Source organism: Hoplias malabaricus, chromosome 5 (genome assembly GCF_029633855.1).
Source record: "Hoplias malabaricus isolate fHopMal1 chromosome 5, fHopMal1.hap1, whole genome shotgun sequence".
NCBI classification, from domain to species: Eukaryota; Metazoa; Chordata; class Actinopteri; order Characiformes; family Erythrinidae; genus Hoplias; species Hoplias malabaricus.
In genome coordinates, this window is record NC_089804.1 from 3,558,908 (window position 1) to 3,574,093 (window position 15,186).

Here is a 15,186-nt window from a genome sequence, read left to right on the forward strand (position 1 = left end):
TTATCACTCTTTCATTCACTCATCCATTCATTGTCTGTAAGTGCTTATCCAGTTCAGACTCACAGTGGATCCAGAGCCTACACAGAGCCAACATTCAGGGTGCTTGTTGTGTCTTTGAGATTGCTGGCATTTGCATTTTGTGGGGTTTTCACCTCCTGCTGAGGACTGCTATATAAAGAGGAGTTCTGCACATTCTTCCCAGACTGCGCACTGAATACAGGGAAGACATCATGAGCAAGATCATTGTTTATGAGCATAGTGATTTCCGGGGCATCAGTAAAGAGTACACTTCTTCTGTCCCTAACTTGGTGTTGTAGAACTTCAACGACTGCTTCTCCTCTCTGAAGGTGATTGGGAATCCCTTGGTGGCGTATGAACATATCAACTATGGCAGGTACCAGTACGTCTATGAAGAAGGATAATATCCCACCCTGGAGCTCAGTAATCTTTTATCTTCCCTAGAGCTAGTGACTAAGGACCTGACAAATCCTCAGATCATACTCTATGAGCACGTCAACTACCAGGGCAGGAGTCTCGTCCTCACCACCGAGGCCAACCTGGCCTGTGGCTTGTTCAATGACATAGCATTGTCCCACAAGGTGCAGAGAGGATTGTGGGTCTTTTATGAGTACGCTAACAGAGGAGGGGCTCATATGGTGTCCAGGGCTTCTCAAGATGTTTCTTTCCACAGCTGGTTCAATGACAAAACATCTCATGTTTGCCCTCTGAAGCCGGGGAAGTGCGTCATCAATGCTGAGATCCTCTGGGACAACAAGGAAGAGCACAACAGAGCTATGAAAATCGACTCAATTTGCGGCATAAACTGTGGAGAGTGTGAGAAAAACTTCTCCGTTGAGCTGTCCAGAGAATATGAGGCATCCATTACTGACACCTTCAGCTTCAGCAACTCCACCCAGATTACCACTGGAACATCCTTCAATGTAGACATAGGTCCAGTAAAGGTAGAGCAGAACTTCTCCCCTTCTTCACAGTGGAGAAGGGAAGTAGCAACACTAGGGCCGACCGCAAGAGCGTCCACATCCCAATGCCCAGCAAAATCCCTCCCCACACCAAAGTCACTGTCAATGTGATTAGGAAGGAAGTGGATGTGAAGGTCCCTGTCAAGATAACCATCCAGAGAGGGACCTACAGCTTGGTGGAGATTGGGGAGTACAGGTGCCATTCTGGCAAATCCATCACTGCTGAGTACAAGGAGGAAAAAGCCTAGAGCACTGGCTGGTAAGACACAGATCAGATTCCTTTACAGTTAAGAACACAGAACATTGTCTTCAGCACTTGCTGTATCCCCACTTAGGGGATGTGCACTAATAAACCTTCCAAACTGCTTTATGGCTTGTGCTTAATCAAACTAATGTCTAATGTGCTGCTCTCTCTTGTTTGCAGTGGACCTTTCAGGACCTGAGTGCTTCAGGACGTCCAACTTTAAAATCATATAATCTTTTAATGTCTCCGATATTCCTGAATGTCTCTATACAGCTCGAGAAGAATATGTAATATTTGATGTCTCTTGTCTTTTTCAAATAAAGAAAATGCCCTAAATAAAATAAAACACTAGCAAATGAAAATAAATACACTGTATTCTGGTATCTTTCTTAAAGGAAAAACCTGTAACATATTTAATGTACAGTCATAAAATGTCCAGGGGGTGTCATCATAGATTAAGGAAACATGCTTGAAGTTGAGGCACTGGTGTCTCTGAGAGCAATGCTATATGTATATTCTCTTAGAGAATTGCCAATTCCAGTGCAGTTTGGCTATTGGTGTTTTGGCTGGATATCCCACCCTCTGTCCAACCACATTACAGTCCAAACCCACTGAGTTGCCAGGTACAAACAATTTCTGGCACAAACATAGTGTCCTTCAGCCATGAAATGACCAAGCACACAGGTAAAATGATAGCATTTACTGGACCTAAAAAGACTCAGTGCCCTTGTAAAAATCCCCATGACCAGAGACAGTGCGTAATGAGAGGAAACACTGGCTGTGTGTTTGAAAAATGGAGAGAAAGACAAAACTAGAAGAGACAAAACTACAAAACAGACCCAGAGGTGGCTAAATTTCGCCTGAACAGGTAACAGCAAGTTGTTTCCAAAAACATGTAGAGGTACAGATGTGAATGTATAGATTTAAGGGGTTAATGCCATACTTTGTATGTTTTATATAAAGAAAGTGAGGAATAGCGACACTTGAAAGGTGTAAGAACTATGGTGAAGGTGAATAACCACATGACTGAAAGGCAAGGCAAGTTTATTTATAGAGCACCTTTCAAACAGAAGCCATTCAAAGTGCTTTTCAGAACAAAAATAAAACAGTTAAATTAAAAGCCAGAATTATATCATAAAAGTCCAATAAAACAATTACATAAAAACAGTAAAATTATTAAATGATTAAGAATTATAAAAAAGATTAAATGATACAATAAAAGAAAAGAAATAAAATGCTTTTACAGAAATAAAAGTGCAGAGTGTTTTAAACCGAGCTTTAGCTGCTCAAACAGGAATGTTTTAAGCCTTGATTTAAAAGTGTCTAAAATCTGGGCTCTTCTAATATTCTCAGTCGGCTGGTTCCATTTAAGAGCGGCGCCGGAGCTAAATGCTGCGTCTCCATGTTTAGTTTTGACCTGAGGCAGGACTAACTGACTAGTTCCTAAAGATCTGAGAGCTCTGCTCGGCTCATATCTCTGCAGCAGATCTGATAAATACAATGCTCCTACCCCATTTAGACATTTATAGACCAGTAATAACACATTAAAGTCTATTCTGTAACAGACTGTTATCCAGTGTAAGGATTTGAGGATGGGGGTGATGTGATCTCTTCTTTTGCTCCGACTGAGAACTCTTGCAGCTGCATTTTGAATCAATTGAAGCTGTTTAATGGTCTTTTTTGGAAGTCCAGCTAAGAGACCATTACAGTAATCAATCCTGCTAGAAATAAAGGCATGGATAAGTTTCTCCAGGTCTGGTTTAGTCATAAAATCTCTGATCTTACTGATGTTCTTAAGATGGTAAAATGCTGATTTAGTAATTGCTTTAATATGAGACTAAAACTGAGATCTGAGTCCATTAATACGCCAAGGTTTTGTCCAAGGCACTTGCTTAATGAGTCAACTGGACAAGAGTCATTTAGGGACAGGGCCATGTAAATCTGAGTATCATCTGCACAGCTGTGATACGAACAGCCCATAGTCCTAAGCACTAAGGACAAGAAGTAATAGAAGAGATACCTTTCCAGCCTCTGTATTTAAGCAAATGTCATTAATTATCTGAATTAGAGCAGTCTCAGTGCTGTGATTAGACCGGAACCCAGACTGGAATTTGTCTAGACTACTGTTAATGGGCAAGAAACTAGTGATTTGCCTGAAAAATACTTTCTCAATGATTTTGCCAATGAATGTTAAATTAGAAAATGGTCCGTAGTTACTTATCAAAGATGATTCTACGTTTTTCTGTTTTAGAAGAGGCTGCAGTTTTTAGTGAGCTCAGAAAGACCCCTGACATGAGTGAGGTTTTAACAATGTGGAGTATGTCCAGTGCTATAGTGTGAAACTCACTCTTAAAAATTTGATTGGTAGTGTGTCAAGACTACAAGTAGATGATTTGAGATGATTAACTGTGACAATTAAAATTTTATTATCAACAGTACTGAACTGACATTTTAACTAAAGAGTCTTTATGAGGTGATGGAGAGGGTACAGACTCATTGTTGGATATAGATGTACTAATCACTGATATTCTGGATTTTAGTGTTAAAAAAGAATGCAAACTCATTACATCTCGCAGTTGATACTAATTCAGGTGCCATTGGTGTGGGTCAGTTAGTGAGTCTGTTGACCATGGGGAAGAGGATTTTGCTGTTGTTAATGTTATTGTTGATGGTGCTAGAGAAATAGGATTGTCGTGTTTTGCATATTGTCACATTGTATTCACGTAGCTTATCTTTGTAGGTTTCTTTGTGAATATGAAGACTCGTTTTACACCATCTGTGTTCTGCCTTGCAACACTCCCTTTTTGCATTTGAACAACAGAAGCATTTCTCCATGGTGCTTTCTGTTTGCAAGACAAAGCCTTCACTTTAACTGGCGCAATCTCATCCATTAAAAATGTTTGAATTAAAACTATTCTGCAGATCATCAACAGAGTTGGATCGGTCACATGGTGTGAACACGGTAGTGATCTGACAACGCGACGTCCTTCACAGTCACTGATATGTTGAGACTCTTTGAGATAACAACCTCCAGAGTGTGACCATGACAATGTGTACTCCCTGTAACATGCTGTGAATGACCAAAAGAATTCAATATGGTGTGTAGTTCCTTGCCAAATCAGTCCTTGGGATTGTCGATATGTTTAAGTCACCAGCAATAACAAAATGGTCAAAGTCAGTAGAAATAAAAGACAGCAGCTCTGTAAATTCATCAATAAAATTAGCACTGTACTTCAGAGGCCTGTAGACAGTTACTGGTAATATCTGTGGTGTCCCTTTCAGAACTACACAGATTCTCATATGTTGTGAAGTCACCAAATAATAACTGTTTACACTGAAAAGAACCATGGAACAGAGCAGCTAGACCTCCACCTTTTCTACCGGCACGAGATACATTTACAAAATTAAAATCTGGATGAGCCGACTCCAATAAAACAGTTGCAGCACTACATTCATTTAGCCAAGTCTCAGTTAAAGGTATAAAATCAAGCCCATGTGCTGTAATAAAATCATTAATTAAGTGTGATATGTTTGTGAGAGATCTGATATTTGGAGCTAACTTAGTAACTTGTGCACTTTGCCACAGAATCTCTGTCTCACATTTTATATGCTGTAGTTTGGCTACATTCACAGTATCTGACCTGAACTCCCTGTTCTTTCTCTTTCTGATAAGTACTGAAATGGGAGAGATTACAGGCACCAAAGGTCCAAGCTTGTTCTGAAAACATGTTACTGCTGATATTATCACCTTTAACAGCTGACGAAGCTGTGTGGAGCTCCTGCTGGTGATAGGGCCATGAGCGAAGCTGCCTTTCCGGGGGTCAAGGAGCTTGTCTCTTCTGTTGAGGTGCTCTAGGTGGTGATGGAGGGTGATGTTTCTTAGGGGACAGTCTGTGGGACTGCAGTGGGGAAGTGGTAGTAGATGAGTAGATGAGAGAAGTGGATAGATTACACACTGAGAAAATGAGGTTGTCTGTCAGAAGTTTAACACCCCTCTTGTTCGTGTGCAATCCATCTCTCCTAAAAGGTTCTCTCTTCCCAAAAAACAAGTTAAAGTTATCAATGAAGTTCACTCCATTGACCTGCAGCTGTTCTGTAGCCAGGTGTTTAATCCCAGTAACCTTCAGAACATATTGGTGCCTCCTGCAGGTAGAGGTCCAATGATGAAATATTGTATGTTGAACTTACTGAGTGTGTTAAGGAGGTCATTAAAGTCTATTTTTAAAACTTCAGACTGCTGCTTGACAGTGTCATTCTTTCCAATGTGTAAATAATCCACTTCACATTCGTGTACTCAGCCAGTACAGCTGGAAGCTTTGCAGTAAGTTCAGGGACTGTGATGTTTGGCTCACATCGCACTATGAGTTTTGGGTTTATTCCCTATTAACAGTGTCATCTCCAAAGACCAGGACATCTACTGTAGGTTTGTTAGGGTGTTGTGACTGGCCGACACTTCTAGCACTTGCTGCATTGCGTTCACTGCATTTGTGATTCTCATAAAGGGCATGCAGTGGTTCAAATCTGTTTTTCAGCTGAAGTGAGTAAGACTGATATTTTCTTGTCTGTGTTCTGGGCTGGTTGGGTGTTCTGGAAAGGTGTAAAAACCATAGTTTGTTTGTTTTATAAAAAGTGAGGCAGGTTCATGTGTGTTTCTCCAGGGTGTGTGTTGCAAAAGCCTGTCATAGTTGTCTATTTAAGGTGAATTGGAGAATTCAAGCTGGTGAATAACACCAATATAAAGTTTCACTAGGGAAGGCAGATGTTTGACATGATGTGCACTTGGAAAAAGAACAAGCGTTTTGTTTCAAAAGCTGGCAAAAAAATCATCAATAAAACTCATGCAAATATTTAAAGTGGAACTAAATGTTTGAATATGAAAATTGTGAATAAGCAGCAAAGATCTGCCTCCTAACATGACTTTTATGCTTAAAAGCAAAATCAATAAGTAAAGATAACACCAGCCTGCGTAGTCTAAACATTTAAGGTGGATTTAGACAGTAAAGGATTGTAAATGCAGAAAGGCAGCATTTCTTTCAGTTTTTGCCTTTATACTTAAGTAGGTAAATGTTTAGTCAAATGATGTACAATCTGTTTGTGTTTTTTAAATTAATAACATAGAATAACAGTTTCTTCAGAAAACGAGTGTCAAATGCTGACAGAATTGGTCATTGCCACTCATCTTCAGCCCTTAAGGTGGAACAGAGAATTCAAGAAGCTGGTGGATGAAGACCTGTAAATAAACCCATTTAAGGTATAACTAAATGTATGAATATGAAAACTGTGAATAAGAAGCAAAGATGGGAAATAAATAGAATTAATTAGAAATAAATAATTGCATATATGTGGAATCACTGTTTGCAATACAGGAACACACCCTGATAAAAAAAGACACCTTTGTGTGACCCATTTAAATGCCAGCTTGGGTTTTTGGACCAGGGAGGAAAAAGGAGCACCCGGAGGAAACCCATGTGGACACAGGGAGGACATGCCCACACTCCCCAGAACGGCGAACGCTAAACCTTTTCTTGATAGATCACAGTAGGTTTTTAGACTGGTATTGTAGGTATTGTACAGCTCTTTGTGCTCAGAGACAGATCAAACTCTGTTGGAAGGAAAGATATCTCTTATGAAACACTAATATATGGCAATATATTGGAAAATATAGTTAAATATATTAAATAATACATTTCCATATATGAAAAATGAGTACCTAAATTTTCCAGTATAGTTCAATATATGAATGGACCATGTATCTCTATATATTGGTAAATATAAAAAATATATTGCAATAAAGGCAAAATCTGTACTATGCGTTTAATTGATTTATTGAAATATTCATGTCTTTTATGATGATTTTATAATTGCACAAGTTGTGCTGATAAAATTACTTAAACAATACAGCACCTATTAAATAACCCATTCTTATGTTTATACCTACAGTGGTGTGCTGAGCTTCATGAGTGTCTTCAGAGAAGTTTTCAGTGGCATGATTAGAATCATCATTTTCCAGTTAAACAGATTCACTTACATATATTCACACATGCACAGCATAAGCATACTTTGATACAAACCGGATTCCAAAAAAGTTGGGACACTAAACAAATTGTGACTAAAAACTGAATGCAATGATGTGGAGATGGCAAATGTCAATATTTTATTCGTAATAGAACATAGATGACAGATCAAAAGTTTAATCTGAGTAAATGTAACATTTTAAAGGAAAGATATGTTGATTCAAAATTTCACAGTGTCAACAAATCCCAAAAAAGTTGGGACAAGTAGCAATAAGTGGCTGGAAACAGGAAATTGAGCATATAACAAACAGCTGGAAGACCAATTAACACTAATTAGGTCAATTTACAACATGATTGGGTATAAAAAGGGTCAAGGCCGTAAAACTCAACTGGATGCTCGTGATCTCTGGGCCCTTAAACGTCACTGCACCTCAAACAGGAATGCCACTGTTAAAGAAATAACAGAATGGGCTCAGGAATATTTCCAGAAAGCATTGTCAGTGATCACAATCCACCGTGCCATCCGCCGTTGCCAGCTGAAACTCTACAGTGCAAAGAGGAAGCCATTTCTAAGCAAGCTCCACAAGCTCAGACATTGCACTAAAAGAGCCAGGGGTCTTTTAAAATGGAGTGTGGCAAAATGGAAGACTGTTCTATGGTCAGATGAGTCACGATTTGAAGTTCTTTATGGAACACTGAGACGCCACGTCATCCAGACCAGAGAGGACAAGGATAACCCAAGTTGTTATCAAAACTCCGTTCAGAAGCCTGCATCACTGATTGTATGGGGTTGCATGAGTGCTTGTGGCATGGGCAGTTTGCATGTCTGGAAAGGCACTATTAATGCAGAGACCTTCAGGTTCTAGAACAACATATGCTCCCATCTAGACGTCATCTCTTTCAGGGAAGACCCTGCATTTTTCAAAAAGATAATGCCAGACCACATTCTGCAGCAATCACAACATCATGGCTACGTAGGAGAAGGGTCCGGGGACTGAAATGGCCGCCTGCAGTCACCTATAGAGAACATTTGGCGCATCATAAAGAGGAAGGTGCGACAAAGAAGGCCCAAGATGATTGAACAGTTAGAGGCCTGTATTAGACATGAATGGGAGAGCATTCCTATTTCTAAACTTGAGAAACTGGTCTCCTCTGTCCCCAGACGTCTGTTGAGTGTTGTAAGAAAAAGGGGGGATGCCACACAGTGGTAAAAATGGCCTTGTCCCAACTTTTTTGGGATTTGTTGAAGCCATGAAATTTTGAATTTTCCCTTAAAATGATACATTCTCTCAGTTTAAACTTTTGACCTGTGATTTGTGTTCTATTCGAAATAAAATATTAGATGTTGGCACCTCCATATCATTACATTCAGTTTTTATTCACAATTTGTTTAGTGTCCCAACTTTTTTGGAATCCGGTTTGTAATATACACACATTAACGGGTACCTACAGAGACGTCCTCTGCTAAAAGACACTGCTGTCCACTGAGAGGTGTCCAAGGTTCAGAGAGATCATCTGATATTCTCTACACAATTATTAAAAACAAACAATTTAAAAACAAATGCTTGTTACTCTACATAGGTTACAAAACAACAGTAAAAAGCAAAGATCACCTGTGGCACAGAAATCGGATTCTAGTGAAGATGTCAAAGTTTTGACAAATATGTACTGCTTGAAACAATGCACTAGACATGTACAACCCCATATCAGAAAAAGTTAGGACTGTATGGAAAATGCAAATAAAACAAAAATAGAGTTTTTCTAACATTAACTTTGACATTAATTTCACTGAAGACTAGATATGAATTTACAAGAGAGTTTTGTCTGATCAACTTAATTTAACTTATTAATATACATCCATTCCTCCATTCCTGCATTTCAGGCTTGCAACACACACACACACACAGATATATATAAAACATGGTTAGTTTTAAAGATATTATTTTTTGACAAAACCTTACATATAAATTGTCAATTTACTCACTGCAACGTTGGTGAGATCATGTGCATCTTCAGAGCCACTGTCAGGAGTTTAGTCTGACGAATCATGTCTCAAGTCCTGTTATGAGATCATAAGTCCAATGTTAACTTGACTTAATGTATTTAAGGGAACACAGTGGAATATTCATAAAATAAAAATAGAGACACTATTGAGCTATTAGTCACAAAGAATCATCACTATCTTGGTAACATGAAAATTAAGCAGCTCAAATTTACATCAACTTCTTTTGTAGTTCCTGATCCACTTTGAAGACAGTCCACTAAGGGGGACCCATGCCTCAGAACTGTCATGGTCTTCTAGCTAAAAAAAATAAATAACAAAAACATTATATATATATATATATATATATATATATATATATATATATATATACCAAGAGCCAAGCGCGGAAAAAACCTGCGCGACTTCTGTGAAAGAGGCCCGTGACTGGACTGCAAATACAGAAGGTTTAGAAAAACAAGTGTCAGCCAATCACAGCACAGTAGGGCGCGAGTAGCCTTTCGAAGAAAACAAGAAGACCTAAAAAAAGATCCTCCAGAAACTATCTTGTTGAATGTCGTACAGCTAACACCAAGAGGCCTGTCAACGGATGGCAAGTTGAGCATGCAGTCGTGCTACAGTTAGCAGGCAAGTTTCCTTCATTTTAAAAAATGACAAAGCTGTGTTTAAGAAACATTATAAACATCGAAATGGGACAATTTTAACATTAAAATTGACTATTCTTTTACTATTAGCCCTCAAATCCGTCGTTTTTCGCGGGGGATGCGTTCCAAGACCACCCACGAAAAACGAATTTCCGCGAAGTAGAAGAAAGACATATTTAATGAGTTTTTGGACTTTTAAAACCCGTCCCTGTGTTGTTAACAACCCAGCCTTTGTATTAAATAGTGATTCTATAATGTTTTTCAGCTGGAACTACATGTGCTATCCTACCAGTTTCTTTAATTGAGTCATTCCTAAGCTGTGATTAGCGTCAGTAAATTTCACTCAGATGTGGACATGAATAATACATGTACTGTACGTAAGAAATACGTGTAAATGATATATTTTGTCACCTACAGGCCTAGTCTATGACATTGTAATGGTTTGAATTAAATATTTTGGCTATTCATCTTTCACAGTCTTCCTAGATTTTCCCTCAATATCCGCGATATAGCGGCCATAAGCCCCCTTGAAAAAACCTGTGAAGTAGCGAATCCACGAAACATGAACTGCGAAGTAGCGAGGGATTACTGTACTTCATTTAAGATTTTACATTTTAGATTATTTTGGTCGATGCTAGCCACCCAAACAAATCTGGATCTGCACACCACAAGATTCAGTCTAGAGATCTGTTCAAGTTTAACAAAATGCAACCAATGTCCACATCATTTGCATGAGCTAAGACTAAAGATGTGTAGTATTTTCAAACATATATAACATTTTACATAAGACAAAAAGTACAGGGTATCTGCAGGTATGGAGAAGTTAAATTTAGGACATTATCAGAGACAAATTTTAAACCACTTTCACAGTAATATTAATATAAAACAAATACCTGATTGGTTGAAGTGTAGGAGAGGTCAGGGCTATAGTGGTGGGTTTAAAAAAATATATTCAAAACCATCTTCATTTAAATTAACCCATATCGATTAACATAAACCTGAAGTCGATTTAAAATGAGCTTTTTATTCCTGATTCATATTTATGAATTGAATTGTGAATCAGAGTTGAATCAATTCGGGAAATCAGTGGTGAAACCCAGCCCTACAGGTATAGCCACCTGCTTCCTGCTGCTCAAAATGTGTCTTCTGCTGGTAGGAGAATTCACTATGGAATTTATAGTGGCAGATATATGGTATTTCATATGTTTTTTTTTTGTTTTGGGGTTTTTTATTCTATTGTTCTATATTATCACTGTTATTCTTTTTAAATATTTTTCAGAGATTCCATCTTTGTTAGCAGACATGAAAAGGGTTCTCGCCAATAATACTCCAACCAAAGATCTCAAACCAAAGGTTTGTGAGGGTAAAAGTGAGCATGAAGCTACATTTTGCAAACCTTCAGAAGTAAGCATTTTTTGCACTTGTTAATTTTTAAATAGTAATTTAAAATATATAGGGTAGCAATCTCTTCCTGGTGGTAATTATTTTTTTCTTTCCAATTTATAAGGTGAAACTGGGAAATGATGACATCACTACTGTCTCAGCTCATTGTTGGGAGACTGCAAAAGCACAACTTACAGCCAGTGGGATGGTACGAGTGCTAATTATGGGACTCTTTAGTGTTGATGCACTCCTGAATTCCAACCTGATTGGAGGGATCAACAAGGTCAATCCCACTGCAGAGCGTCGACAGCTTTACTGGGTAAAATCTGAAATATTTTGATATTTAGAAAATGTTTGTACAGAACATTCTGTCTTCTGTTTAGATCTTCAGGCTTTGAAATTTGTTGTTCTTTATTTCTTTCTTTACAGCTCATATATTTTTTCTGGTTGTATTTGTTTATACTGTTACTGGGACTGGGCTTTCTTAACCCTGACTGCTCCCTGGGCACTGCAGTGATGGATGCCCACCACTCTAGGGACATATGCTTGCTGTATGTGCATGTAGATGAGTTTAAGATGTTAACATCAATTAGCACTATAATATTCTTAACTTGGATTGACAGCCATACGATGAGATTGAGGCAGAGGACTGAGAATGTCTGATAATAGGACTATATGCAAAATAGGCCTCCATACAACAATAGGCTTTAATGCAAACATCTCCGTTCTTTAAAAACCATCTGATATCATTCATTATCTATAACCGCTTATCCAGTTCAGGGTTGTGGTTGGTCCAGGCCCGGAGGAAACCCATGCAGACACAGGGAGATCACACCACACTCCTCACAGACAGTCACCCGGAGGAAACCCACGCAGACACTTCGCTCCTCACAGACAGTCACCCAGAGGAAACCACGTGGAAACAGGGAGAACACACCACACTCCTCACAGACAGTCACCCGGAGGAAACCCACGCAGACACAGGGAGAACACACCACACTCCTCACAGACAGTCACCCGGAGGAAACCCACGCAGAGAGAGAGAACACACTTCGCTCCTCACAGACAGTCACCCAGAGGAAAACCACGTGGACACAGGGAGAACACACCACACTCCTCACAGACAGTCACCCGGAGGAAACCCACGCAGACACAGGGAGAACACACCACACTCCTCACAGACAGTCACCCAGAGCAGGACTTGAACCCACAACCGCCAGGACCCTGGAGCTGTGACAGAGACACTACCTGCTGCTCCACTGTGCCGCCCACCATCTGATATATTTAAATTAACACTAAATCAAATCAAATAAAATTTATTTATATAGCGCTTTTCACAACTGATGTTGTCACAAAGCAGCTTCACAGAATTCCAGTAAGACAAAGATTTGACATGAAATGTAAAAACAAATGTAAAACCCTCAAGTTAGCAAGCCAGGGGCGACAGTGGCAAGGAAACACTCCCCCAGCTGAGGAAGAAACCTTGGGAGGAACCAAGGCTCACAAGGGGTGACCCATCCTCCTCTGGTCAATCTACTGGTGATAATAGTTAGTAGTTAGTAGCACTAAACTCTTCCAGACCTGTCCCCCACTAAAAACTACTTTATGAAACAAAAACACTATAATGGAGACCCTGAGCTGTTGAGCAATTGAAATCCTATAACAAGGAGGAATCAGAAGCATTTCTCACACGCCCCACAGTTTATGCCGCATATGGAGTTGAATTTCTTGGATATGTTGTTCTCTTCCTTGTTGTCCCAGAAGATCTCAGCATTGATGAGGCACTTCCCTGCCTTCAGAGGGCGAATGTGAGATATTTTGTCATTGAACCAGCTGTGGAAATAAACATTTAGGGTTTAAATGATTTGCACATTATTGCATTTGTATATATATATATATATATATATATATATATATATATATATATATATATATATATGTGTATATATATATATATATATCTTATTTGGAAATGGGGATGTGGGGATGTGAAACATGCCTATAAATGGTACTGTGTTATCTCTGAAGCAGTGAAGGGGGTGTGAAATATGCATTGCTTTAGTGCAATGCTGAATGAGCTTTCACATGACACTAATGACACTGCCTTCCTTAACCTTGAGTGACCTGATGGAAATTGTAGATTTGTTGCAACTTGTTTGGGTTTTGGGATCGGTGGCGTTTGCATATCCCTGTTACCCCTCCCCAGGAAAGGAGTGCTATATAAAGCAGAAGCTCTGTGCAATTTTCACAGACTTATCATCTCATCTCCATCTGCACTGAGCAAGACACCATGAGCAAGATCATTGTTTATGAGCACAGTGACTTCAGGGGCATCAGTAAGGAGTTCACTTCTTCTGTCCCCAACTTAGTGGCAGAGAACTTCAACGACTGCATCTCCTCTCTGAAGGTGATCGGGAATCCGTGGGTGGCGTATCAACATGTCAACTACGGCGGGTCTCAGTACGTCTATGAAGAAGGAGAATACCCCATGGTAGGGTCCAATGATGATTTTTCTTCCTTAGAGCTAGTGACTGAGGACCTGACAAATCCTCAGATCACACTCTATGAGCATGACCAGTTCCGGGGCAAGACCCTGGTCCTCACCACTGAGACCAACCTGGCCTATGGCACATTCAACGATGTGGCGTCATCCCACAAGGTGCAGAGGGGAGCATGGGTCCTCTATCAGCACAGTAACAGAGGAGGTGCTCAGATGGTGGCCAGGGCTTCTCGAGATGTGGCTAACTACGGCTGGTTCAATGACAGAGTGTCTCACCTTCGTCCTCTGAAGCCGGGGAAGGCAATCATTAAAACTGAGATCCTCTGGGACAAGAAGGAAGAGCAGACCAAATCTGTCACCATCGACTCCATATGCGGCTTGAACCATGGAGACCATGAACAAAGCTTCTCCACTGAGCTGTCCAGAGAGTATGAGGGATCCGTCACTGACAGCTTCAGCTTCAGCAACTCCACCCAGATCACCTTGGGAACATCCTTCAGCATAGACATAGGTATAGTAAAGGCAGAGCGAAACTTCTCCCTGAGTAACACCTTCACTGTTGAGAAGGGAACCAGCAACACCAGGACCGAGCGCAAGAAAATCCTCATCACCCTGCCGACCAAAATCCCTCCCCGCACCAAACTCACTGTCAACGTGCTGAGGAGGGAAGTGGATGTGAAGGTCCCAGTGAAGATGACCATCCAGAGTGGAACCCACAGCTCGGTGGAGTTTGGGGAGTACAGGTGCCAGGCCGGCAACTCTATCACCGCTGAGTACAAGGAGGAAAGGCTCTAGAGCAGCAGCTGGTAAGACACAGAGCAGACTGCTTTATGACCCGTTCTTAACCATGTTAATGTCTGATGTGCTGTTCATACTCTTACCTTGCTTATTGTTGTTGTTGTTCATAGATTCTCAGGACCATGTGCTTCACAACGTCCAGCTCTGAAGACCCTCTCACTGATCCGCAGGCTTTGAGAATCCTGAATGTCTTTAAATTGTCTAAACATGACAAGAAATGTGTGATATTCTTGGTCTGTTGTGGATGGAAGAAAAAATCCAATAAAATAAAACAAATGAAATAATTTGTCTCCAATGTCTCCAGTGGTTTATATAAGAACTCTATATCAGAGTCTCCAGTCCATTCTTAACCAGTGATGACCCTTGGTCTTCAAAACAACTGATTAAAAAGAAGACACTAAGAAAGTTTTAACGCTAGTCAAGAGAGAATATACTCTAAACACGTTACACTGCACTTTTGCCTATTTGCTGAAATCGCTTCATTGCAGGTTTTCAGTAATAAGCCTCAGAAAATGTTACTGAATAAAGTGATTTCATGGTCAGATGGGACTAAATGGGTAAAGAAAATAATAATAATAAAATAATTTTATCAAAAGAGATTAATTACACTAAGTTTAATAT

The 15,186-nt window shown here is 39.8% G+C and overlaps 1 protein-coding gene and 1 pseudogene across 1 annotated transcript; both read left to right on the top strand.

Moving 5' to 3' along the window:
• The first annotated feature begins 230 nt into the window (after positions 1-230).
• Positions 231-1,228, top strand: LOC136696427 (epidermal differentiation-specific protein-like; annotated as a pseudogene).
• A 12,303-nt stretch (positions 1,229-13,531) lies between these two features.
• Positions 13,532-14,822, top strand: LOC136697610 (epidermal differentiation-specific protein-like). The gene is made up of 2 exons (XM_066672823.1): positions 13,532-14,573; positions 14,676-14,822. The coding sequence occupies exon 1, from the start codon at positions 13,558-13,560 to the stop codon at positions 14,560-14,562; it is 1,005 nt and encodes a 334-aa protein (XP_066528920.1). The 5' UTR covers positions 13,532-13,557; the 3' UTR covers positions 14,563-14,573; positions 14,676-14,822.
• The last annotated feature ends 364 nt before the right edge of the window (positions 14,823-15,186 follow it).